The sequence below is a fragment of the Haemorhous mexicanus genome, chromosome 8 (genome assembly GCF_027477595.1).
Source record: "Haemorhous mexicanus isolate bHaeMex1 chromosome 8, bHaeMex1.pri, whole genome shotgun sequence".
NCBI lineage: Eukaryota > Metazoa > Chordata > Aves > Passeriformes > Fringillidae > Haemorhous > Haemorhous mexicanus.
Window position 1 is genome coordinate 23704730 of NC_082348.1, and position 27930 is coordinate 23732659.

A 27930-nucleotide genomic window follows, 5' to 3' on the forward strand; every position below is an offset into this window, starting at 1 on the left:
AAGTATCTCAATCTAAAAAAATTAGACTAATGAAAAAAAAAAGTCTTCTCTTCTGATGGACACTTCTCAAACCCCAAATTTGTAAGAGACCAATACAATCAATTTTCACTTTTTATTTTTAAAGCCTAACACCTTCAATACAGCTAAATAGAACCTGCTAAAAATATACAATTAAATAACAATTTAAACCTAGAATTAGAACAAACCCTAACCCTTACCAATTAAGCTTCTGCTACAACTGACATCAGGACAACTCCAGACCTTGGAAAGCTAAGCCTAGGAGTGAGAAGAGGATTCTTTCTTACAGAATTTCCAGTGTGTCCCTTCTATATGCAGCTGCACGTCACTTGGGAACTCTCCAGATCATCAGTGTTCACTCCATAGAGATCAATAAGTTGAGGATGCACCCTGTGAAGCAAGAAGTCAAACTTCATCAATCAAGTGTCATCAACTCTTGCAATGGGTGTGCTGCTTTTGAGGCTGGCAAGGAGAATGAATATGTATGAGCTTTTCTATGGAAATAAATCGGGGTGAATTACATTTTGACAATTCTTCTAGGTTCATCTTAGAAGAATATGTACCCTACAACCTGATCTGCCTTTTATTTCACATACCAGACTAACTCTGAGCTGTGTGCCTTCAACTAATCCTGTGTGCATTGCAGAAAAATGAGCTGCTGCCCACTTAATTCCACTGATAATCCTCCCATTTCCTATGTATTTCTAGTCTCATTCTTAGATGCTGAATATGGAGACTATTCTCAAGCAGCATTAAGTTTTCCACAATGTTCTTCTTAACCTTATACATGCTGCTTTCCAAATAGGAATCCTTGTCCAAAAGGAGCTCCTCATGGAGACACATTATATACATCTGTTCTCCAAGAAATGGAAGGGTAAAGTAGCAGGAAAGAAGAAACAAGAAGTAGTAAAGTAAGAAGAAAGAAGAGAACTGGAGTGGAAGCTGATGAAGCACCAGGATGGAAAGGCCACGTGAGTTATAACAAACCTTTCCAAAGATGAACACAAGGCAGCCAAGGCAGAGGCCCAAAGGATGGTGGAAGGGGCAGACCCTGCAGTGCAAGCACTTCTATGTGGGAGCACTTAGAACACCTGACTCTGGTGCCATCTTTGCCCTACAGAGATAGAACACATCTGGGACTGCAGCACTCATCTGCTACGGGCATGTGGGCCCTAAATGGGATACTGAACCTTACCGGACATGAACTTCCGATGCTTCCTTCATTAAGTCTCCATCTATATTCCAAGGGTAGCTTCCTTCTGCACTCAGACACACATTTTCCTTGGCATCAGGGCCACTTTTAAGCCTTGGTTGTACTTTTACTTCTCGAACTGTGTAGGTCTCAACAAAGGGAAAATTGAACTAAACCAAACACAGATAGACAGCAAATGAAAATGAAAAGATACAAGGTGGTAGCTTAAAACAAAATGGTAGCTTAAAACAAAATGGGTTGCTTGAAATCAAAAAGCTAGCATATTTTTTGTTCTAAGTAGGAACATTTAACTCAGGCTTTGACCACATGAGCCATTATATATTCCAGCTAATGCTTACAGAATAACGTGGTGTTTACATCCTAAATAGTGCCTCAGAAAAAAAAATAGTATTCCATTTGTATTCCTGTATTGGACTCAATCAACCTGCAGGGAAGGGGTATATTTTGCACATACCAAATACTTTCAGAATATGTGAAAGACCAAGCAGATTGTTTCCTGTGCTCTGTTCATCATTACCAGTCATCTTGACCTAAACCAGGCTAGTTAGAATTCTTGTAAAGGTTGTCTTAAGCTTAAAGGAGAGCCCAGATCTCCTTGTCTTATTTGTAACTACAAAGGCAGAGAGAAAAGCGAGGCATTCCTCCAAAAGCATAACTGGAAAGCTTAAGCTATTTCCTCAATGCAGCCATTAGTGCTGTCACCTGGAATTTTCACCCATCTCTCCCCCAAACTCCCTGGCTGTAGATGAATTCAAACTCAAACCTTCCTGTTGAAGTGATTTCACATAATCCCAGAACACCTGAATGAGTACCAGTGTGCTTGGGCCATGCAGTGGGGCTTTAGACAGCAATAAGATCTGTGTTTGAATGCTTCATTCTTCTCTTCCATGACAGAATTATGACTACAATTCTGAAATACAGTTCCGCAAGCCTTGTAACTAGATGGGATGCATACCCCCTAAAAATCAATACTCACAACCCACTGCTACCAGCACAGCATGCCATGACCTGCTGAAATTACCAACTTCACCAATTTATGACAGAGTTGTGTGATGCCCCCACAGTTCTGCATTTTTCATCTCTGTACTACACAAAATTCAGACACATTTCCTTATTGTGGTGGAAGGGCTTTACACCCATAAAACTATGGTACAACACAAACACTATTTAAACCACAACAGATGGACTGAAATAGGCTAATCTGTATTAGTCTAGTGATTTAAAAAAAGAAAAAAAAAATCAGCTAAAAAGGGGCTAATGTATTCTGACAGGAAGCTAAGTCTCCTTACGAGGATGCTAACATTAACTCTTGCAGCTTGTCTACTTTCACGATTAACTGTTCTTTTTATAATCACCAGAAAAAAATTAACAGTACCTGATTTTTTGCAGTGGTATATCTTTTCAGATGCTTTATAAACTCTGTTCGAGAAGTATTTTGTACAACAATAAGAGCCATGCTTCCATTGTTCAACCTGAAAAGCAGACCAAAAAAGATAATTATCTCTCATCATTAATTTGGAAGTATAGCAGGCTTTTCAATAGCCTAGATTAGAAAAAAAAATTTTTAAAGCCTACAAGAGTAAATTAATAGGATAGTCTCAATAGTTTTTCAAATCTTTTTGCTGACCCCCACCCACAGATCAATATAAACTATGCACTGAAGTTATTCAGCACCAATATATTTATAACATACATCGTAACAATAACTTGTAGTTCTTTATCAATAGCCATAATTTCTTGAATACAATACATACAATCTAAGAAAAGCTTGCTTTTCTACTTAACAGATGGTTTTTAAACATTAGGGATCACAACCTTCTCTTTTTACTTTTCTCTCCAGCAACAAGTAACAGTTACCATAAGTGCTGTGAGGCAGAGCTGCACCCAGAAAACAGTGCCATGGTGCATGGAAGCCCCCCCAGCACAGAGCCAGTGCAGATGGGCTCCCCCACCCCCTCCACCAACACCCATGCTGCCCTAACAAAGGCTGCCATCTCCAACTCGCACTCTCCTAGCAGTTCTTAGTACAGTTCTATTTATACATTTCACAAAACAAAACAAAAGTTAAGGACTAAGAGTTTTGTACAAGATAAAACAGTCACGTACTAGAGATTAAACAAGAAGAGCCCCCACAGTGCAGATGCTCAGGGGCTCTCAGTATCCAGTCTCCATGGGTATTTTAGCATTGAGAGCTGGGGTCAGACTGTGAGCCAGTGTCAGTTCCCCCATTCCTTAATGGAATGTACCTGGGCACAGACTAACCACTGGAATATTCATGCAACCATGCCCAAGCCCCATCTGAGTTATAGAGACAGATCAGTGTTCAACAAGAGTATCTGATGAACATGGCAACCCCTGCTGAGACTGCCTTTGGAGAGAAATGGCCCATTTCCTATCTTCTGCACATATATGCACACATATATTTATTGATTTATTCAGCATCTATGTTAGGAAAATATCTTAAGAGTGTTTAAAAAAATTACTTCCAGCCTACCAGCCCTGAAAGGGATAGTTCAGATAGCCCCTGAACAGCTGCATCAGGAATGTTCTCAGACCATGGTAACAGCACTGTCTGGGAGGGTAATTGTTACATAAACATTAAGCAAGTCACCTGGCACAGCAGTACTTTGCTGATTCAGGAAAGAGTGATGATGACATTTAAAAAGTTGCCTCCTTATCATATTTGTTTCAATAAAAGGGCACAGCAGACTACTGGGCATTCAGCACTAAGGCCTTTCATCTTTAGAAATGACTAAGAATTCTCATTAGTTCTCTAAAAAGCCCCATCTGCAGTGAAGCACAACACCTATGCTGTGAAAAAGACATCCCACAGGGCTCACAAAGCACAGACAGTTAAATATATCTGGACACATTTCTGCAAATTTAGACCAGTGCTGTTACAGGCAGCAGCCAAAGCTTGCACCCCACTTCAAATGTCTCCATATGGCAGAAACCTCTTGGGAAAAAAGGAGGCAGAGAAGAAACCTACACAAGTTCCTTCCATAGAGGGTCTGGAGTCTCTAAAAACCAGTGCCACGTTTTTGTTTCCCATACTGAAAAGATTTACAGTCAATATGTTATTCACTATGACAAAGGAAGCTCCTGTTTGAGTCTACCCTTCCTACTCTACTAGCTGACCACACTGCAAGATTATTTTTAAAAAGAGATGAAAGAACAAAGGGTATTCTTACAAAAAAAAAAAAATAGGGAGATCCACTGAGCAGCTACACTGGGAGAGAAACTAGCTCAATCAAACCTGCAGTAACTGCATGGAGATGTCACAAATTTCCCTGTCACTGAGAAATGGGGAAGAACAGATAGAAAGAGAGAGGAAAGCTAAAATTCTCATCAGAATTTTCCAACTGACTGGAAAATAAAAACACTAAATGCAGAACAAAGTTCCTAAGATGGGACAGCACCAGAGCACTATCTTGAGAACTGTGAGATTAGCGGGACCCTGGGAGCAAAGAAAACTTCTCATTGAGAGTTTAATCATAAATAATTTGGTTCTACATTGTTTCCAAGAAGTCAAATTCTACTAAATAAGCCAGCAATTTTTAAGAAAAACACCTCATCAATTCTTCTCCAATTTGACCTAGTGACAATCTAATGAAAGAAAAGAGACTCATTCCATTAATTTCCCTGAGTGTTGGGGTTCTTTGGTACACATTCATGCACACACATGAGCCTCTGCATTCTTTTTTCGAGGGAGCACTTTGTACTTTGCATACAACTTCAAAGTCTGTACTTGCTATTCTGCTCAATTGCCAACTGGATACAACAGGTACAAACATTTTCCACCTAAGAACTGCTTTAGTCAGCACAAAGCAGGTGCTCAACAAGGAGCTAAAGGCAAAATGAGTCAATGTCAACAACCAGGTTACATACTCCTTTGTTTCCCCAAACCCTGCATGTAGAAGCTTCATTTCTCAAGTTCTGAGGGAAATAAAACAAAAAATAATAATAAGAAAAAGACAAGTGTGAACTTTAGTCCTTAATAACATGAGAAAGACTCATATTTCATTTTTGCTGGCTGTACAGCAGAAGACAAGGGCCACTTTTATATTTGAAATATAAAATTAAATCTAAGGATGAAGTTTCCCCATAAAGCCAAATCCTATGACAGATGACTGCTCCATGACTACTACTTAAGTCAGACTTGCCAACTAATTTAATCACAGCAATTATCCACTCATAATTCTAGTTAGACTGCTTGACCTTATTTGCCTGATCCAAAAACTGATTACAATTCCTGGGATTATCGAGTCTGCTGCAGTCTATGCTCCCTCCCCCAGTCCAGAGGGACTAGACTACCTAAACATAGGCTCATATTCTCGGAAAAGCCAAGGTCTTAAGGTAAGATGTCAGAATTTATAGACATGACTAATTCTCTAAACCCATACTGACCTCGTATTAGGTGCCAAGCCTCTTGGTGCCATTGAACACAGACAAGGGATTGCCATAATGCTCACATTCAGGAAGTGACCCTGAATTTTCTGCCATTGATCCTTGCTACCTAAATATAACAGAGTAATTCTATATTACTCCAGTTAATCAGCCATGATTCACTTTTAAAAAATCCTAAAAGCAGAAACTCACCTTTTTTCGTTCTCTCTTTCTTTTTTCTAAAAGGGTGGAAGCATGTAGGTAAAACAACATTAAAGTCATTTGCACATTTAAGCAACACATAATTTATAAAAAATTAGCATATTAGTGGAACTGAAAAAATCAATAATACTGACTGGTAGACTGCCTTGTAATAAGATTATCTATAACAGTCTATGGGAAACACTGTACAATATGTACAAGTTTGCAGTTGTCAAAATAAATATTTTTAAAGATTATATCACCAGTTGCTTAAATTTGAACAAAGTAAAGAATCTGTACAGTTTTATTCTTCAAAGACACATTTCTGTAACTTTGGAATTGCTTGAGTCAGTTTTACTTACCCGTCCTTCTCATGAGTGTCTTCCTGCGGAATTTGTAGAGGGAGAAATGATAATTCACATTCCTCTGGCCTAGAAAAGTAATGACATTTACTAGGATGTAAACCAGTATTCTGACTGTTAGACACACTTTTATCAAAGTTAAGATGATTTTTAGGAGATTCTGAACGTACAGAATTTATTGCCTCTTTAACTTGCAAGATACATCACATCTGAGTTAGATCTGTCTGCAATTAAGATAAACTACTGCTCTCTCTGTCTTTATGAGATTTATTATTTCCCTTTCCTCAAGAAAATAAGAAACACTAGAAAAAAACAACATCTCTTGGCATACTTGAGATCTGCCAGGGTTTTGATGAAAGCAAAATCCTTCCTCTGGCTGGAGGGCATCCAGCGGTGCCTCTCTGCCAAAGCCAGCGTCCTCGCCCCGAACCCAAACATGGCCGAGAACCCAAAGCGCAGCAGCTTGCTTGGAGTGCTGAAGGTACACACATCTACTGCTTGGATGTGTCCTAAAGTTTCAGACATACAGAAGGGAAAAAAAACCCCAATATTTAAAATCATACACAACTCACCATTCCTTTTTCATCTAATTTAGCTGGGGGAAAAACCCCTCCAGACTCCTCTCTCTCTAGGGAGTGAATTTTACTAATCAAAACCAGAATCAATCTAGATAAAATTAAGACTTTATCAAAGTAGTAATTTCAGATTCTTGAAAATGTTAAAGCTATGGTAAAACATTTAGCTACTTCATAAGGCTACAAAAGGTCTGAATCTTAATTTTTTTGCACATTTTCAACAAGTAGAATCAAGGAAAATGTAATATTGCTAATATTTGCATTAATCTCTGCAACCGTTTCACCAAATATATGTAATGACTGCACATTGTGCTGGAGGATATGTGGGAACTCTTCAACATAGGTTTTACATGTATTCATGTTTTCAGTTATAAAATATAAACATATAATTCTATTCAAGATAGGATATACACACTTTTTTTAATAGACCCTGGGCATCTTCCACTGCATTCAGTGTCTCTGATTTTTAAAGAAAGGTTTAGATTTTGCCTGTAAAGGGTTTTGTTTTATGGCTTGAGAAATAGAGCAAAGGCTCTACCACTGCAGACTGCAAGACCAAGAGACAAGATACTCAAGAGGGACCTTAATCTTTTTCCACTTTTTTTAATTAAAAATAGAATTTCTAAAGAAAGACTGCTTTGAGAGTAAAATTAACATTTTCTGACAAAGTATTTGCTATTTCTAAGACCCAAAAATAAGGTTTGCACTAGCAATCTACCTTTCCCTTTTAGCATAAATACATTTTCACATTCAAAACCCATTTATTGTGCAAACCCAATGGCAAATTATACAGATTTCCCATGAATAAAGCTTTCTTATAGAAACTGTTAGTATTTAAAAGAAATGCACCTGGAGCTAAAACCAGGATAGAATAATTTGGGTTTAAAACCTTGCAATACAGGTTACAGTGACACAGCAAAATGCTATGTCTTTACTGAGCAACTGGTTGTGACAAACTTCTACACACTGCTTTATTATTTATACTCTGGTAGTGAATGTAAAAATATTTACCCAATACAATGTGCAATGTCGCTGTCACTGCATGTTTAATACCATAGAGTGTATGGGCCAGAATATTTGTAGTACCTGTAAAAGTGAAAAAAAACTGCTGTAAAAAAACATGAGATATACAGAATAACCAGAACAAATATACACAGCAATTTTAACTACTGTATTTTCAAAAAAATAAAGCCTGCCCATAAATTCTCTTGTTAACAGCAGAAGTGCTGAATAGTATTAAATTAAAACCTTTAAAACTTCCAGAGGTCTATAAAATCTTCTCTGCAAATTCATTCATAAGTGCCATAAAAACAAAGCAGTGGGAGAAACATGCTTTTCAAAATATTGCCTGCTTGGATTTTTTTAAACCATCTCCTGAATCATCACCTCTTATATATACCCAAGTGCTGTACTAAGGAACTGGAGACAGATTATCTAATAGGATGTATTTGGGGAATATTTTAGGTTGGTAAAATAATACCCAGACAGTGTAAAACTGCACATTTTTCAAGCCAAATGATATTTAATCTAGCCAAAGATAGCTGCTGTGCTTCTTGCAGGCTACATTTTAGATTCTTGGAATAGTGAATAAAATGAATTACTGCACATCAGCTTCACAAGTAAGAACCCAATGACTGAAAAACAGGGAAGGCAGAATGTGACATGTGACAAAGAGGTGACTTGCACTCAGTGCACCAAAACTGATCCATCTCACTTTTATTTGTCACTGCCTGGACACTAGCAGCCAGTCGTTCTACCAGCCACCAGAGAGAAGAGAAAAACAGATTTTGAAACAAGGGAGTGAATAAATCAGGTGGCAAATAGAAGAAAAGTCAAAACCCAGCAATGTCAGCACAGAGTTGAAAGAGAGAGTGGAAAATCAGCTGCCAGTTTGCAAAAGAAAGAGGCAGAGTTCTGAAGGGCCATGACTGCTGGTGATTGATATGTCAAGGCACTTTACCTGGGTAAGAAACATGGAGATATAGATGTAAATTTTGCCCTTCTGCTTTAATGCCTAGGACATAAAATACTGCGCATCAGCTGACTTTTTAATATAAATTTATTTTTTAAATAATGGAGAAGGAGCAGTTGAGTCTTTCCTAAATAGGTGTAGTTTTAAAAAAATTTCAAACTGATTTTTTTCATCTCTGGCATTACTTAGCCAAGCACCATAGCAGTATTTCCAGAATTCACCTCTGGAAAAATAAAGGCCTGTCATCAAACAGGCAGAATATTGACTTGTTCATATCACCAATTAAGGCATGAATAATTCAATAAAAGTTTAACTGAAAGAACAAAAATTACACAAGAACAGTTTAGAACCTAACATTCCCATATGAAAATGAGCTCACATAGACTTTCAAATTATTTTCTTGATTCAATTATTTAATAAGCTACAGCAGCAATTGACAATTCTGGATGTTAAATTTGCCCTAAGTTTTATGGAAGAATTACTTGTCTTTCTAAAGTAGGGGAAAGAAGGGAAGAAAGGAAAAGACCACCATGTGTCAAGCAACAGGCACTCAATAATTAAAAAGCACTTTAAAAGCATAATGTAACAGATTTAAAAATTTTATTTATCCCCAAATTCTGCTTTTATGTCCTGCAGAGCGTAGAAAAAATACTCAATTTGCAAAGACTGGTGTACATAATTACAAAGCTCTAAAGGCATCATGCCATTCTTATTCAGGAATACATCTTTGATTTTTTCCAACAATTTCTCTACATAAAAAATTTTAGTATAACTTGCAATCTCAAAGATCACCTGTTAAGCCCTTAGAGCACCTTAGCCTCTGAAAGTAATTCAGAACTTCATGGAAAGCTGCCATAACTTTAAAGAGAGGAGCTCTGTGCTCCTGCTATATGAAGGAAATGAGGTACATCTTTTAAGGTAACAGATAACCAAAACCTACAAAATCCCCTACATTTGACCCAAAAAGCAATTCTTCCCACAATACTACAAGTATATGCTCAACACTATTTCATGTTTGAATAACTTGACAATATTTCATGTTTGAATGACTTCATGTTTGATTTAACTTCCAGATCCAACTAGTTCTGCTTTGCAGTGAAGGTAGCTAAAGATGTAATTAAAAAAAACTCAAATATTTCCTTCAATCAGTATTATACAGCTCTTATCAACTGTTATGAGTATGTCTCCAAAACAAAGGAAATCACACATACAAGCAGCAGATCGTTACAAGTCAGGCAAACCTGTGTGTCAAGACAGGACAGTTGTTATTCCAATAAAAATGTTTCACTTCTCCCTGAAGATCAAGCTAATTAAAGAGCACAAGGTGGAATACAGTTTGGAAGATCAAGCTTGGTATGAGTTTAAGCTGCAATCCTGATTTAAGAGTAATTTATCAATGCAGATGGCAGCAAGATACCAAACGACCACAGCTGAAGTCAGTACCAATCTTCAAACTGACTTTAATGAGACTTAAATCTCATTCCTACTAAACAGGATAGGCACAAGCAATTGCATCCCTCTCTTAAATCTTTGGAGCTCATTAACATTTGCAGAAGTAAACAAGGCAAAATCCCACCCTTCCAGGACTGCGAGAAGATGAAACAAGTTCTGTGCTCAAAACCAAAAGCACCACATCCACCCTTCCACAAGTTGAAGAACTAGACCAAGCACAGTTTTGTGGGAGCAAGCACCACCATATTCTATAAAAACTCCACTTAGTACATGCCTACGAGCAGTTTTGATCCCAATAATGACAGAATAATGTGCCTTATTAACTAAATCCTATACAAGCAGGATGCCAGACAAAATAATCCAAACCAAAACAAACAAGCAAACCCAAAACATGCAGCCTGTAAACAAGGTAGAAAAATATACAAAAATAAGGACCCAAGCCTTTCTTATTTAAATGGTGATTCAATAATGGTTTTAATGCCATTATTCATACTCCCAAGTAATCTCTTTTCCCCTATGCAAGCTCAAGATATTATTTACCAGTAACAACTGTTCCCCTGAATGCTATCATATTACTTCAGAACTAAAAACCTTTGATGGCCATGACTTGCACTGCTCGCACATTAGCAAGTCACTTTTTTAGTTCTCACTTCAGCTACTCACTTTAATGTGAAAAGGTTTTATCCATACAATTCCAGCATCTCTATCATTAGCATTTTTTTAAAGAAACAAAGGTTTTATTACTCCAAAATGTAATCCTGTTCAAAATATCAACTGATTTTCCTGACATTACAAACAACTTCCTATCACCTCCTTCCCACCAAAAGTGCAAAAGCATCTCAGTAAGAACAGAGTATCTGCAGGTCATGTAAAGCATGACTGATGAAGGTACCAAACAGAAATTGTAGAGAAAAAAATTGTCCTTGGAAGTGCAAGCACTTCTGCAGTACAATTAACTTAATTAACCAGACGACATGAATATTCATAAGGCTGTTAATGTCTCCCCCATCCAAACAGATAAATGTGATGTAATGACTTCCTAGTCAAGCATAGCTAAAATTCTGATGAAAACTGCACCAACATTTTGGTTCTTTGCCTGAAATTTCACAGAAATTAACAGTCCCTCAGTAATATTTTATTTTCTGGATTAATTGGAGATCATTAATTTATTTATATGAACCACTTTGGATCAAAAGGTTCGCAGGCATCAGATATAGATTGTCTCTTGTTCTGTAACAACTGGATAGCTTTTTTAATGTCCTTCCACAGTTCCCCCTCCCCTTTCTCTGTTTCCCCCTCCATACAGTTTCTTAGCAGTAGTTCCCATAGCAACAAACGCTCTTGCTAATGGCCAGCAGTACAACTGCAGGCTTCCCCACATCTCATCCATTTGATTTGGACCACAATAAGGCAGCTCAGTAGAGTATTTCAGTAAAAACATACTCCCCTCTGGACCTCTCACTTCAGGAGGTAAATTGTTTCAAAAGCATCTTCTTCCCATCAAGAAGACTGAAAGTTCAAAATGCTGTCTTAAGTACTTACTATAGAGGCTAAAACCAGATTTTAAGCCACCCACATAACACTATCCTGTAATTCAATTGTTGATTCTACTTGGCTGGTAAATCCTAATAATTTTGTACAATGGATTTCTGGTGGGGTGGGGGGGGAAAGTTAACTGACCAGAGTTGCATCCTCATGAGAACAAGTATCATACTCACCTGTTTCCTAACTGAGTACCTCATGGAATATCAGGAATATGGAAATCAAACAAGCAACAGATTATTTTTAAGAACCCATTAAGGTTTTCTCACAATATCACTTTATAAACTGTTCTGATCCTCTTTCACAAAATCTATGCCATTCTGTGTAAGAAACCCTACGGAATTCTTCTGGGTTTACAAGTTCTCTCTGATCACAACATATCTGTCTTAAACTAAGGACAGAAGGCACCAGTGAGGGGCACAGTGACCCACGCACAACACGGAGCCAGGGGCTGCAGAGATTCTGTCCCAGCACCATCGAGATATTCACAGTAACTGCCCTGGTAAGTGATGGCTCAACTTCTGTACTCAAATTCATTACCTCATGTCTTTGAGATTGCTGCCTCTTTTACCAAGAGTTTTTTAACCTGGGAGAAAGCTAATGTAATCTTGCTCCTTGCTCCTTTACAAGCAACTAATGGTCCTTTTCTATGTGCAAACCAAATCAAAGCATTTAAAAATCTGTTTGCTCAGTTCGAAGTGAGATGCTCCTTTTTTACTTTGTAGAAAACTTAAAACAGTGATTTGCTGTTTTACTGGCTGTAGGAATGTTTTCCTTACCAGTTAAAAACATCTGAGAAACTACATCAAGTAGTCTTAGCAAACATTCACACCAGAGAGTAGTGTCCATGCAAAAACACCTCTCTTCTTTTCAAGAGAAGTGATTCATATAGTAGTCCAGAATCAACCCTGACTGTACTGATTTCTGCTGGTTTTGGCTAGGGTAGTTAATTTTCTTCCCAGTGGCTACTATGGGGCTGTGTTTTGGATTTGTGCTGAACACAGGGTTGGTAATATGTTAACAAAAGATGTTTTTGTTATTGCTGAGCAGAGCTTACACAGAGCCAAGGCCATTTCTTCTTTTTGCTCTGCCATGCTGGTGAGGAAGTTGGGGGTGCCTGGTAAGGTGGGAGAAGGCACAGCCTGGACAGGTGACCCCAAGTGACCAAAGGGATATTCCAGACCACCTGACACCATGCTCAGCACATAAAAGGGGGGAAGGGTGGGACATTTGAAGTGATGGCATTTGTCTTCCCAAGCCACTGTTACATGTGACGGGGGTCCTGCTCTCCTGGAGATGGCTGAACACATGGGAAGCAGGGAATGAATTCTTTGTTTTGCATTTCTGGTCTATGCAGCTTTTCTTTCAACTATTAAACTGTCTTTATCTCAACCCAAGAGTTTTTCAGCTTTTACCCTTCTAATTCTCCTCAATCCCACAGGTGGGGCAGTGATTAAACAGCTGTGTGAGGCTGGGCTGCTGTCTGGGCTTAAACCACACCAGCTCTTGCTAAAGCATTCCTGTTGGGCACAGCTACACTCCAAGGAGGGCAAATACAAACACTGAGGAGAAGCGACACACAAAGCCCCCAACACAAACAAAACCACACCACCAGATAGAAGTTAATAAAAGAGAAAAATGACTTTTTAACAGAGACAGATTTTCATGTCTGTAAAGAAGAAAGTAGTTTTTTGCACACTTTTTTTTTTTTTTAATATAATGCACACAATGTATTTCTGGGATACCATTTAAAAATATACTCTAAGCAGGAATCCAAGTGAGAATTCTGCCAAGAAAACTGGAGATGCAAATAAGGAAAATCTATAAAATAAAGTTTTCATTTGGTATCATTTCTGTCAGGAAATAAGACTGAAATTTGATCTTGTATGGATCAGCTGAAAATTATTTTAGTTTTATTTTTTCTCAGCTTCTTCCTTCAGGCAAAGATCTCATCTGTGCCATTACTATAAATTATCATTACAATTTCAAATCAAGTCATTTGTAATCAATATAAATCACCAATTTAGGACATTTATTCAACAGCTCCCTTACATAACTGAAGCTTTAGCATCAAGAACTGCCTTTAGTAGCCAAAACTGTAAAACATGCCAGAGGCACTAAAAACAAATGACCAACAAAATGTAACAGTACCTTTCATTCTTACCTGCTGGTATTACTCCAAGAGGAACTGGTGCTCTGACAGGCTTTGATACATATTCTGTGTCTTTCCCAGCATCTATCTGGGCTCTGAGCAGTAGCCCATGAGCAACTTCACTGACAGATCCATCTCCACCAACACAAACCACCCTATTACAAAACAAAAATGCCAAACAGTTCAAAACAAACTCTTCCATAGCTGAACAAACAAGTGGAAGGCAGCTACCCCACACCACATACATAATGATAACTAGAAAATCTAGAAAACATTCTTTCTTTAACAAAAAGCTTGAGCTTCACTGTCAGATCAGTGTTACCTAAATGCTCCTTAAGCATTCTTATTTCTGCTTTCTGCCTGAGTTGGAGTAAAACTTAAAAACTTACAAAGTTTTTCTTACCTTACCACACATCATGCACATAAACTGATCAGATGGAAGAACCAAACACATGTTTAAGTGCCTCAGTGGAAAAGCTCTTTACATCTTTCAATGCTGACCCATACAAACATTCCAATGCCTTTTAATTGCCCTTACAATAACAGCTCACCAAATATTGCAATAAAATAAAAAACACTTGAAAACAGCTATTTTCCTACACTATGCAGGCAGTTGAGGGATTTAGCAAAGTATAAAATCCTAGTGCCAGCAATCCTTTGCACAAAGGTACTTAATCAATGCTTCTGGAGCACATAATTAAACTCCCACCTGCTGTGGCTATAGAGAGGAATGCATTTGTCTTCAAAAGCTCTGTTACAACAAACCTTTTTTTCCTTTTTGTTTTTGTTTATTTAAGTACATATTGCAGTGATTCTCCAAATTAGCAATCATATTTTAATGATAAGAATAGTAATAATACATTCCAAGCATTTATGACAGAAACATCAGAGTTACTTTGGGAAGAATTCACCTAAATTATATTCTTTTCAAATATCCATATGAATGCAGTTGTGAAACTATGCCAAATCATTCAACCAGGTAAAACTAGTCAGATCTTTATAAGAAAGCACTCATTATATTATTAATGTTATCAAATATTTAAATTCAATTACCTCATTGCCTTTAACATTTTTTTCAGTTTCTATTATTTTTTTCCAAGCTGATTTTTAATCTCTAATTTTCAGGAATATTTCCTCTATCTGGCTAAACACTGCCACATTAAATAAAAAAATACAATATATAGCTCGAAGAATAGAATACAAAAGTTTGAAGCACATTTTCTTCCTGCTTGCAATCGGGAGTCTTTGCCTTTCTTTTGACTCATTTTTCATTTATTCCCAGGCTTAAAATTCTCTGTCACAGTAGCAAAACCAGTTAATCTTTGAAGTCTGAAAACCTGTATACCGTCTTGTATACAAGAAGGACTTGTGTGGATTGTCTTCTAGCTATTAGAACTTTGCAAAACAGATATATTTTCCTCTGATTTTGGAGTGCTAGATAGAGTCCAAGGAATAACATGAAAATGCTGCTGATTTTGATTTTTACTATTTTAGCATTAATCATCAAGAGTTGCCTTTTTGGCTGGAAATAGAGATACCAGCAGGCACCTGGGATTCCAACACTAATCAATGAGAGCCTGCTATGCATAAGGAGTAGAAAGTCTTGAGCAAACAAATTTTACTTAGACCTTGAAGAAGAAAGAGAGAAAGAAACATCTTTCTGAGAAAAATAAACATCTATTTAACCATCAGATGCAACTTTCTTAACCAACTGTTCACTAAGGACTGACTAACCCAGGGTGCTCTAAATATCCTTGACACTTTAGGCTCCTGCCTAGGGAAGAAATGTATGTATGGGCATTGTCTATTTCTGTCTCTATTCAGATAGGAAAACCCAGCTGAGATAGCAGCATCACAAATGCAGTCTCTCTATTTGCCACCAAAGCTCAGTCACAAATCAGGGGTAAAAAGCCAAATTTACAAAGTGCCTCAATTTTCAGTGTCCCTAAAAAAACAGTGTATTGCAAAAAAAAATGTAGAGTGTATAAGACATCTGCCTGTGGTCTTTCAAAATAGAATGTTGACTAGGGAAACCAGAGAAATTATAAATACAAACAAACAGCTTTGACAAAGAATTAACATATAGGAGTGTCACTTTCAGAAATCACTGAGATGTAAACTTCCAGTTTTCTACTGCAAATCATAAACTTCAGTTTACTTCATATGCTGTTAACATGGAAGGAACCATAACTCTCCTAGAGAGAAAATCAAGCTCAGAAATTGCACTGCTATACTGTTTACATACTGCAGTGAATTAAAAAAACATGTTGTCTTGCCATTTCTACATTTTTGTGTCTCTAAAATAAATGAATAGCAAAAAAGGTAAAGGTACACACGCCTATGGTCTTTCAAAAGTGTTCCTTTCTTCCAGCTTAGATCTGGTTACTGGAGAATGCCTTACAGGGGAGGTTCTCAGTGTCTACCCAAAGATCAGAGACACAATTCAAATATGAATCAGTTTAGAAGATATTTGTGAAAGAAGAAACAACCCAGGCTTTTTCTTCTTTATCTTTGTATGCTTACAAATACAGAGACTGAAACCCTCATGAAGCATATTTCAGAGAGCTTTACGTTTATTTATCATTATTTATGAATCCAAGATGCATTTCTACTGCCAGTAATTAATAAATACCAAAGTATTTAATGAGAACTGAATTTCTCAGGTTTCATATATATGAGAAACAGTGTAACTTATAAATACCCACTGACATAATTTTTATTGGAATACAAATAAAAAACAACGATGAGATTTACTAACCTTCATAGTCACTAACCAACTTACCCATCAAATGCCTGCAGGTCACATTCTTTAAGTACTGAGAGAGCATGTCCTTCATATTCAGTTACTGTGGAAAACATCAATTAGCAGCAGATTAGATAATTTAAAATTATTTTGTCCATCCAACATAAGGAACATAGAGTAATTTGATTCAGATTATTTTTTAAGTCATTAATACATTAAAAGTATGAGAAGTTATATTTTACAGTTATGCTAGCTGAAAGGCCAAACACTAAATTACAGCTGCCATCAGATACATGGCTATTTCATGCAGTTAAATTCAGATAATTCAAGATGTTTGTTGCATCAAAATGCAAATTCTAGCACTGACACAGTTGGGAAACTTAAGGAAAATAAGCATATCCTCAGTTAAGATAGAATTACTTCAGGATCAATCAAAGTTAATTGCCTTTGTGTTAGGATATGCAAATTGCTAAATCAAAAATAAGAGGAGTTAAACACAGAAGTATGAAATCAAGCCAAATACCAGTGACAACAGCATCTAACACACAGAGGAAGGTGGCACAAGTATACACCAGAGTTCATAGCCTCTGGAGGAAATGAATCTGTCACTCCACATTGATGTCTCTGTGTTTGCTGATAGCCTATATAGTACTGTAAATGCCAGTGAAGACAGGATAAACTGGCATACTACAGATGGCACGAAGCATCATAACTACATTTAGCATTTTCTAGGGCAGCTTTGCCAGAAGAGACAGCCCAGCTGCAGCCACCCATCAAAGATTTTTGCTGACTGACATGACACTTGCAGATGGATTTTTTGTGTAAGAATGTGCATCATTATATGCAAAATTACATTAATCTTTCATGCTTGTCTGTCCCTGGTGCTCACATAGTTCAAGGCTTTTCTCCAGTGTTCCTAAACACTGCTAAAATTATTAGTCTTGATGTCTAAAACAATCATTCCATAGCTGTACCTGTTCCAACAGTATTTCGACAGACCATTCAAGGCTGCTTGCAAGAATTGAAAATACCCCTATCTCTTCCTATTTAAACAAACACACAAGTATGTGTGTGGACATAGTGAGTGTATACATCTTTTCTCCTAAAAAATGAGAAGGAAAACAAAATCAAAGGTGATACAATTTTTACACTTGACACTAAAAATTGTTTATATTGCCTATAAGTTCAAAATCCCCCAATCAGTACCAGCAAAGATCTAATGCTTGGTGTTTTGAAAATTCTTAATTAAAAAATAGAGTTGCTTTCATTACATGGAAGGCAGAGATTTATCATTTTGCTGCAGAAACACCTATCACTGTAATAATTTTTGGGAATTATTTACAGAATTTACTTTCATGCAGGGCCTCTCTGGAATATCAAAGCACATTATATAAGCTACCATATTCAGCCTTGCATTGCCAACAGGAACAATGCTTTTATCAATATCTATAGGCTGTTTGAAAAGTGACCAATAAAAGTGTGCATCATGCAAAAATGCAGAAAGGTTCAAATATCTTACCATTGCTTAGCTGTGAAAGAAACTCTTCCCATGAAAATAGAGTTGGTTACCAGGTTACATGCCTTTTTAAATGAACACGATGACATTTAGAAAGTTATGAGTACAGTCTAATTAAAATGGAACAGTAAATAAGATTTATTTTGTACCAGAAAACATGCTCAGTGCTTTCCTAATGTAATGTAAGTTATGCTTACTGTTACAGAATTAATTCACTCAAAGAACAAGGACATGAAAATAAAGAGGGCTCATGTCTACAGAGAAGTCAATAAAGGCAGTAAAAATGACTAATGTTAGCCAGATTGAGAGCAAATCCATCCTCTTCGCGTCTAATAGTTTAAGTTTGGAAATTATATAGAAGTACTGCTCAAGGATTAAGATTGGGGAATTACAAGAAATTTAAAATTTGATGAGAAAATGACAGAGGATGTATTTTGACACATGACAAAAAGGCATTTTTTCATGTGAAAAAAATGGGTTTTCAGGGAAAACTTTGTGAGAACCTATAGAGAATGATTCAAGGAGAAAAAGAACCTAGAAAAATCCAACACAGACATAAAAAGACCAGGTCTAGAAAGTTTTCTGCAGGCTTGACAACCTCCAGAAGGGCATGTATAAATCATTCTGATAGCTGGAAAAAAAGCTAAGTGTTTGAATATTTGGCACTGTTCCAATTCAGGGGGAAAAACAAACAACAAAAAAATCTACTCAATGGATTTTGGTAATAGGAAGAAAGCTTCTTTCATTGTTTGAGAAGGATCCAAATCTCATATTTGTCAAAATCATTATCAGAAAAATATTATTTGATTATTTTTGACCATTTCTAATGCATAATTTAGAAAGATTTTCTTTTTCAATAATGTTTTGTCCTTAAGTGCCAGGTAACAGCATGAAGGTCCTGAAGAAAGAACACCAAAGGTGCACTCCATTTGAACAGAGTCACACATACTCCAAAAATGGAGTTTGGCCTTGGCCTCTACACATAGAAAAAGCAATATAAAATTAGTTCAACACTTCAAAACAGGGGATGCTTCCATGTGGCACCTAAACATACTGGCATTCCTGCCCCAGCCTAAAATCAATGGGATTAACTGTTACTGATAACAGCTTTTTCTCATCCAGCATCAACACCAGCTATCTGTTGGTATTTACCATATGCCAATGCTATTTACCATAAACTAGTGCTATTTGTCCAACTCTCAAACATTCCTTTCTTTTGTGGTTCTGCCCTAAAAATAGGAGTTAGGGAAGGCTGTTATTTTTGCCTAAAAGTCCAGGTTGTAAGTGTGCATAAATGGAAGCAAAAAAGTCAAAACTAGGAAGAGAAGTGAGACGAGCCAGGATTCTGTCAGGGTTTCCTTTATTTATTTTTCTTTAAATATGTGTAAGATTTTGCAAGGCACTAATGTATTTCTAAAATACTAGCTCCAATTATCACAGTTTGTCAGTACTTGGAGGTATCTCAACAGTGGAGTGAGCTTTTGTAGAATTCAATTTTTGGAAGAGTCACTGTTCTTATCCTAGCAGCCACATCCCAGCTGCAGCACAAAAAATTGCTCAATTCTTAAAAAAGCCAGATTTTAACCATTGTTTCACCTTAGCCACAATTCAAAGTATTGCTTCAGTTTAAATTTGCTAATTCACACTTTCTAGAGCTCTAAGCACTTCAGAGATTTGCTTACTGCATGTGACAAAAATAACCAAAAAACCCAGCAAAACACCATCCACTCCAGAATACCTTTGGCTATTTTTACTGAAAATATTAAAGTTTTACACACAAAGCCATTTGGAGGGGAAAAAAAAATCTCCACAAAATTTTAAAATCATTAGAAAAAGTAACTGTTATTTCAGCACTCACTTATTTACATACATGTCTTTAGAATGCCATATGTCCTTGGTTAGGAGAAAATGTTTCCACCCCAAACTTCTAAACACATGAAAGGTTTATTCCAAGAGAAGCTACAATGAAGAATAAGATCTGGAAAGCCTGATCAGAGAGGAAGCAACAGCTACCAATGTCCAAGACTGGCTGAGGAGAGCTCTGTCTTTCAGCACTCCACTGTCAATCTTTGATGTTCAGAAGTGGTTTTAGTAGCCTGAAATTTTTTTTATTTTATATGTACTAGAAGCCACTTCAGAGGTTCAAATTTGCTATAAAATTTTTGTGCTCAACAAATTTTAACTTGGCATTCAATGAATTTTATAGATGTGAATGTGAAAAAGTCTAAATAAGTAAACCACCTTCAGTGCAAAAATTGTACAAAAGCCTTCACAATTTCAGTACCTAATACCTTTGCACACCACCAGTTTTGTAACTATTGGCCATGTTCCAAAACAACAGCAAGATGTACACTCCAACTTCACAAAATCCCAAACAATTATGGGAGGAAAAAAACCCAGTTCAATTTACTTGAAATAAAGTGTTTGGTTTTATTAGAATAGGGTACCAGTGGACAGGACTTTTACTCAGCACCCACCACCACCCTCTTTTTCTAAAAAACTTGATTCTTAATTATTTTGTTCTCTACTAGCATTGAAAACTGCAATGCAGTTTTCTCATTTTGCCTGTAGGAGGAGTGTTAGGCAGCTAATAAGCACAGGAGTATTTCAACATTGCCAGAATAACCTCAATTGACAGATAGGCCATTAAACATTTTTCTGGCTCGACTCAGAAGCTTCCTTTTAAAATTTCAAAGACAAATAATTAAAAAATAAACTTAAAACTGTTTTTATTCCACTAGTAAAAATGTTTTTGAAACCTCCACAAATTATATTCACGACTTGTATTAAAACTCTTTTTTTAAATTGTGACCAAACAAGGCTAAGTCAATTTCTAACATGACAGCATTATTAGTCTATTCACACTATGATCCATGCCTTTCAGGTAGAAAAATATGTCTGTGAAAATTAAAATTTATATAAAGCTGCTGGCATTCTCTCTCAGTTCAGGGTAGTTAAGAAATTACTGCTACAGAATTCTAATACAGACCATCTTTTCCACATTTCTTCTAATCTGTCTTTAATTTTCAATTGATTTTACTTTAAATTGTGGGCTAAGTAGTTAAAAAATACATGGATACAGGGAATAAAATTAGCAAGATAATTTTCATCTACTGTTATTGCACTAGTATATTCTCATGGCTAAATCAGATTTCATCAAAATAATTTTTGGCCTGCAACCTGAACTAGTCATCATTTCATAAGAAATTTAGGGAACAGCTTCAAGATGAGATCTCCTATAATTGGTTTAAGCTGAGACTGATAATTTTTCAAGTCAGTTACAACAGACATAGGAAAAAAGACTAGATTACTAGTATTGATTGCTGTAGGTGAAAAGTATTGAATCAATAAGAGAATTACTAAAGCACTTTTGGACAAAATAAAAATATATTGTGTTGTATTAACTAGAGCTCCAAATGCAGTACTTGGAGCCAAAGGCAATAAGGACAAGCAGTAAATTCAAATTGTCTCACATGCTTAACTATTAGTTTCACCAAGGATAAAGTTATACTTCTGAAGAAACTTACCTGTGACATCAGTTTTTATGTCAGCAAGTTTAAAAAGAGGTGCAACTTTTTCATCATAAATGTTAGTGGCTTCTCTTTTGTGGCTGCTTGGATTAACAAATACTTTCAAGGATTTAGGTCTGTTTTGAAAACCTAAAAATAAAACAAAACATTCAAGATTACACACAACCTGACTTCTTTACAGCTTAAATGTTTTTTTAAAATCAGAACCATTATAATACTTTGACAGGATAAGTAAATTACAGTCTAAAAATGTCTCAATTTCTTCTTGAATGTGTACTACTTATCTTTAAATTACAGTATTGATTAATATTGTGTGTACAGCTAATAAACAGCTGTAGGAACCAGAAAAAAAGTGCATATGTCACAGCCTAGTTAAACCCTGATTCAGGAGCAGGGTGAGTGTGAAGTTTGGGCACCAAAAAAGAAAAGAAACCCAAACATAAAAACACATCCTTGTTGGAATTTAATGACTCCCTCCCAGCAGGTATACGAAAGCAACACCCAACAAAACTGACACAACAATCCAACACTTTTCTTTTCTGAGATTGCAAATCAAACAGTCCAAAGGAAATTTTCTCATTGTAAAGGAGGTCCAAAAATATAAAGAATTAGAAAATTGGCAGTATCATTTGGAAATCTGAGAATTATTGTTCATTTAGGCCTTTGGAGCAACAAACTCCAAGGAAACAGCACTGAAATAACACTGTTATGCAAAGCTGAACCCTGTCTTGCACATTGATCCCATGAACTTATTTTATTTTTTGAAATATGGCATTTTGTTGAAGAGTAAATAACTCATACTAAATCAATACCATTTCTTTTAAAATTCCCTTTTCTAGAATTCCTACCATGGCCATGGTTCAGTGAGGCTTCTTTGCTACAAGAAGCAAGCAGTAGTGTGCAATACTGCTCTTCTTTTGGTGTTCATTTAAAATACTTGATTTGAACAATTCTGAATTTTGTTTCAGTATCAGGGTAGACTATCACTTTCTGAGCCAAATAAAAGCTAGAATATCTGGCAAGTGTACTGCTTTCAGCATTCAAGAACAAAATTAGTAGTAGCCAAAGGAGATACATAGGGAGCCAAGAATGAAAGCACATTTTCCTGCCCCATGAAGAACACTGCTTCAATTTTTACAGCCACATGTACCTTCTGAGTGTCAGCAGGGACTTCCTGCAGCTCATTCCACTTCCTCTACCTCAACAATTCACCAGGAACAGCTACTCAAAGAAATTACAGCTAAATGCTATTTCAACATTAAAGAGGAAAGTATTCCTTAAGATCAAAACATAATTATAGAAGTCACAGAGATAATTTTTCCATTTATTTCAACATCTCAAAGAATCTTGAAAGGAAAACTAGTTCTTTACCCAGTTTGTGTCAGAATATTACGAAGAGTTCTTAAACATACTGAAGGAAATTATTGTAACAGTTTGCTGCTATAACCACAAAATCATACACAAAAAAAAATGTATAACCATGTTTATGTGAAAAAGTTGCACAGAGTGCCAAGTCATCTCACAGCAAATTAATCCTGGACAATCCTGAATGCCTGCAGTAACAAGCACCTGTGTTCAAAAGCATCACTTTCAAAAAGGAGGAAAAAGAAAATAGGGAACTCGGTGAGGACTGCGGACATGTGTTAGGGAAGGGCTGCTGGTCATGAGGACCCTGATCAGCTACAAGAAAGATCTGAGAAAAGCCTGACGATGTTCGATAGGACAAACCCAAAGCCCAGCACCTGAGCCAGCAAAACCCTCCGAGCGTGGCATGGGGCCGGGCCCAGCGGGCACCTCAGAGAGCGCCGGCAGCTCCAGGAGGGAGCGCCGGCAGCTCCAGGAGGGAGCGCCGGCAGCTCCAGGAGGGAGCACCGGCAGCTCCAGGAGGGAGAGCCGGCAGCTCCAGGAGGGAGAGCCGGCAGCTCCAGCACCTCAGAGAGCACCGGCAGCTCCAGGAGGGAGAGCCGGCAGCTCCAGGAGGGAGCGCCGGCAGCTCCAGCACCTCAGAGAGCGCCGGCAGCTCCAGCACCTCAGAGAGCACCGGCAGCTCCAGGAGGGAGCACCGGCAGCTCCAGCACCTCAGAGAGCACCGGCAGCTCCAGGAGGGAGCACCGGCAGCTCCAGCACCTCAGAGGGCACCGGCAGCTCCAGGAGGGTGCACGGCAGCTCCAGCACCTCAGAGAGCACCGGCAGCTCCAGGAGGGAGCACCGGCAGCTCCAGCACCTCAGAGAGCACCGGCAGCTCCAGGAGGGAGCACCGGCAGCTCCAGCACCTCAGAGAGCACCGGCAGCTCCAGGAGGGAGCACCGGCAGCTCCAGGACCTCAGAAAGCGCAGGAAGCTCCAGGAGGGAGCACCGGCAGCTCCAGCACCTCAGAAAGCGCTGGAAGCTCCAGGAGGGAGCACCGGCAGCTGCCGAGGGAGCGGAGCCGCGTGAGGGAGCGGTGCCAGGGCTAGGCACCCCAGGAAGGGCAGGGGCTCGCTGGGCTGCAGGAACAAGAGGACAGGCGGCAGTCCAAAGGATGTCACTACAGCCTTGTTTCTCAGCATCTCCTGAGCCTGAAGCTGAAGAACCGCCCCCACTTGGAGGCCTCCCGGCACAGGAGAGATGAAGGGCAGCAGGTCCGACACGGAGCTGCCCCTGCAGCAAGGGCCGGAGCAGGCCGCGGGCAGGAGGCAGCGGCAGCCGGCCTGGCCAGCCCCAAGGACAAAATCTACCAAAATCTTTCCTTGAGCATCTCCTGTGCGAGCCACAGGCCACCAAGCCAGGCTTCCTGCTGGTGCAGGGACAAAGAGGCCACGGACACAAGTGGCACAAGCAATATTCCAGTGTGAAATAAACACCCTTCACAATGAGGGCAGCTAGCCATGCTCATCCTTAGAGATTTTCAAAACTTGTCTGGACATGGCTCTTGGCAATCTGATCTTTGTTAGAAGCTCACCTGCCCTGAGCAGGAAGCCAGAATGGATCATCTCCAGAGGTCCATTCCAACATAAAATCTTCCTGATTCTCTGGAAACAGAAAGGAGCACTGCAGGTATGTACTGCAGTGGAATGTCTTTTTACAGGAATTACAACACAAACAAGGAAGTCTAAACAAAATCTCCCAAAGACTATTAATACGTATAAATAATTATCATAAAGACATTATGTCTTTATTGAAATCTACTAACTGGTATTGTTGCAGTCCTTTAAAAGGTATAAGTTTTCCATTTAAAAATCAAATGGAAAACTTATAAGAACAAGGACTCCTGCTTCAAAAGAGAAAAGATTTAACCAAATTCATAAATGTGCTGTCATGTTTCTTATCTTATTTACAAGAAACTGTGATCCGCTGGTCCTTCTAACACTCAAACCCCCACCAACACCCCGAGCTAAAAAACTGTAAAAACTGACTTCAGCCATGGATATCTGAGTATACCTTTAAAGTTACAAAAAACAAACCAAAACCACACCCCCAAACACACAAATATAAGAGTACAATGGACAAAGCAGAGGGAAAGAATAGGAAAGTACAGTTTGTAGAAGTAGAGAAAGCAGATGAAGTGTCAAAACTTCTGTTACCCCTTCAGTGTGAGTTACAGTTCTGTGAAACAGACATAAGGAGAAATCTGAAGGGAGAAAAGCAAATATCACTATCTCACTTCAATGTTTTTGCATGTGAGATGTAAAAATTTAACCCTAGGTGGCAATATAAAGTTTCAAAAGAAATCCTATGGAGGCAAAAGAAAACAGACTTTTCTGTTGGTGGAGAAAAAATCCTGGATTTTTGAGGAAATGGTTACATTTAATTTTTTAAGAAAAAATAATTTAATAAACCATTCTAAACCAGCAACTGTACTTATGATAATGTATATTGGGCTATTGCTGAAAAGCATATCAGAGTTAATACATAAATCCCCACAAGATTTTCAAGAACCAAATGAATTCACAGCATCAAAGTATTAAAATATTCTTTTTATGACTATTTGAATATCAATTTACTTTTTTAGATAAAATATTTCATTGACGGAAATATTTTTCACAAACATTAGAGCAGACATGTTGCCCTTCTGAAGTGATTTTATTTGTACCAAATAATTGCCAACTGACATGAAAGGATGATCATGACAAAATTTATTACTTTATCATTTCTGGTGTGCACTGGACACATTAGAACACGCCAAACAACTGAGTTTAATGAAAGCATATCCTGTAACAGCCAAAGATTAAACTTTCACACAATATAATTGTGAAGCTTCTTTAAAGTGTTTTTGAATAATAATCTTTTAATTGTCTTTAAACAACATCTATATGAATGAATCAATGTCATTGACTACTGTGTGCAACTGATCCCAGTCTGCCAGCCTTTTGGGGCTCCCCTAACTGGTATTCTGTTATTGTTTTCCCTGGCTGCTCCATTTGAAACGAGCCAGCAGCCTAAAGCAGGAAGGCCAACTGTTCCCCTAGTACTAACAAATGTGCTAATATGCACTAGTTTAAACTTGATCTATCAAGTGAATCAGTGAACCATGAAGGGTGGTGGGTCAATCAGGGTGTTCTGAAAACAAAGGCTCCTAGGGCAGCAGAGACGCTGTGCTCAGACATACATCTGTGCTGCTTTCAGGCCCCGGCCTCAGGAAAATGGGTTTATGTTACAAAAGTTAAGAGCCTGGAATCATGTCATTACCACCTACATTTATAAATACTTTATACAACATTAGGAATATTATACATGAGAAAAACTAACAATATGAGACGGAATTGTTGACGTAACTATGGAGACACCACTGTTAATATTAACTAAGCAAAGTTAATGTTTAACATTAATGGTTTAATTAAAACTTCATGCATGAAGTTTCAGGCTTTCATATCAAATCCCTGTGTGATAGATACTACAGAACAGCAGATAAAAATAAAATGCACTTTGTGTTCTTTTTGCTACTTTATCATTTATTCTTAACCACATTGACTGTCTTTTCTTAGTTTACAGAGTTCCTAAGTACAAATCAGCTGTAAGTCTTATCTTGTTGAAAACAATTGATGAGCATTGACAAATGGACATTTTCTCTCATTTTTGAGCCTGCCTCAACCCTTTCAGAACCATTATGTACTTGCATGTGCAGAGGATTTTAGATGAAACAGTGAATTCTACTGACACAGGGTGTCCCCACCTGCCATGCCTGTAAATCCTGTACAAAAACATGTGATGTATAAATGGAAATCACTGAGAGTGGGGTGTGCACCAGGGCTGACACAAGATAACAGCACACTAGACCCTGTCTAGACTGCCCTTCGGGGCCTTACAGGAGCCAGCCCAGAGCCAAGGCTCCAGAGGTGCATAAAGATGGCAGTGGTTATCTTACAGCAGTTTAACACACATGTGATGTACAGATCAGATTTCAGGAACACTCTATCAGTAAGCAAGCTCTTCATGTCTAGCTGGCATGCACTGCAACAGCAGCAACAGCAGGCAGAAAATAAGAACTTCCTCAAATATGGGAAGATGGTGGTACATTCATTTTGTTACCCTGTCACACACACACAGGAAGAACCATAATAGCAGTCACTGTAACTAAATTCTAAACACTTATTTCTGTCTGTGCTCATTTACATGATAACAGGCCTCATAAAAAAATTACAGCTCAGTTAAACTTCAAATTGAAGTACCCTGAACACAAAGTTCAAAGCAACAGAGGACACTCAGTGTGAAGATAACAAAAATGAACAGGGAAAAACCATTTATGACATGACATGTGTCATGCCAGACAGAGATCACACTGTAGAAAGGAAACCGCGCACATGAAACTTCAGAAAAAATAAAATCTTCATTAGAAACCTCCAGATAAACTTTGTCTCATTCTATCACCAATAAACTTGCTATTGCTGTTCCCTAATTAATGTATATGCATAAAAACCTAAAAACTTGCCAAAGAGTAAGGTAAACAAGTAGAAATTGAATTTATCTGCAGAGGAAACACACCTGTCAGTAACATGTACTCTCATTTGTCAGAATGTCTAAATATTATTGACCAAATATATATATACATATATATATGTTCTGCTTTGATAAATCCCCTGCTTTTAATTTGATCCAGCCCAGAAACAATAAAAAGTCCTTCATGTAAATAATGCAGCTGTTAATGAAAAATTACTTTGTGATCAGACAGACTGGGGGAGGAGGGAGAGCAGGGAAATAATATTTACTACTTCAGAAGGATAAAACCAGAAGCAGCCAATTTGAGTTCATTAACAAGAATAACTCCAGCACTATTAAAAAAAAAAAAAAA

General features: G+C 37.7%; 1 protein-coding gene across 1 annotated transcript in view; it reads right to left on the reverse strand.

Moving 5' to 3' along the window:
- Window positions 1–288: 288 nt before the first annotated feature.
- Window positions 289–27930, reverse strand: part of CERKL (ceramide kinase like) — a 49580-nt gene continuing 21938 nt past the window's right edge. The window contains exons 3-13 of the mRNA XM_059852338.1: window positions 21660–21791; window positions 16656–16719; window positions 13886–14028; window positions 7767–7841; window positions 6512–6689; window positions 6181–6249; window positions 5831–5856; window positions 5639–5747; window positions 2607–2703; window positions 1214–1380; window positions 289–408 (exon numbers count right to left, since the gene is read on the reverse strand). Coding sequence (XP_059708321.1) covers window positions 327–408; window positions 1214–1380; window positions 2607–2703; window positions 5639–5747; window positions 5831–5856; window positions 6181–6249; window positions 6512–6689; window positions 7767–7841; window positions 13886–14028; window positions 16656–16719; window positions 21660–21791 — 1142 coding nt within the window. The 3' untranslated portion in view covers window positions 289–326. The remainder of the gene's footprint in view (window positions 409–1213; window positions 1381–2606; window positions 2704–5638; window positions 5748–5830; window positions 5857–6180; window positions 6250–6511; window positions 6690–7766; window positions 7842–13885; window positions 14029–16655; window positions 16720–21659; window positions 21792–27930) is intronic.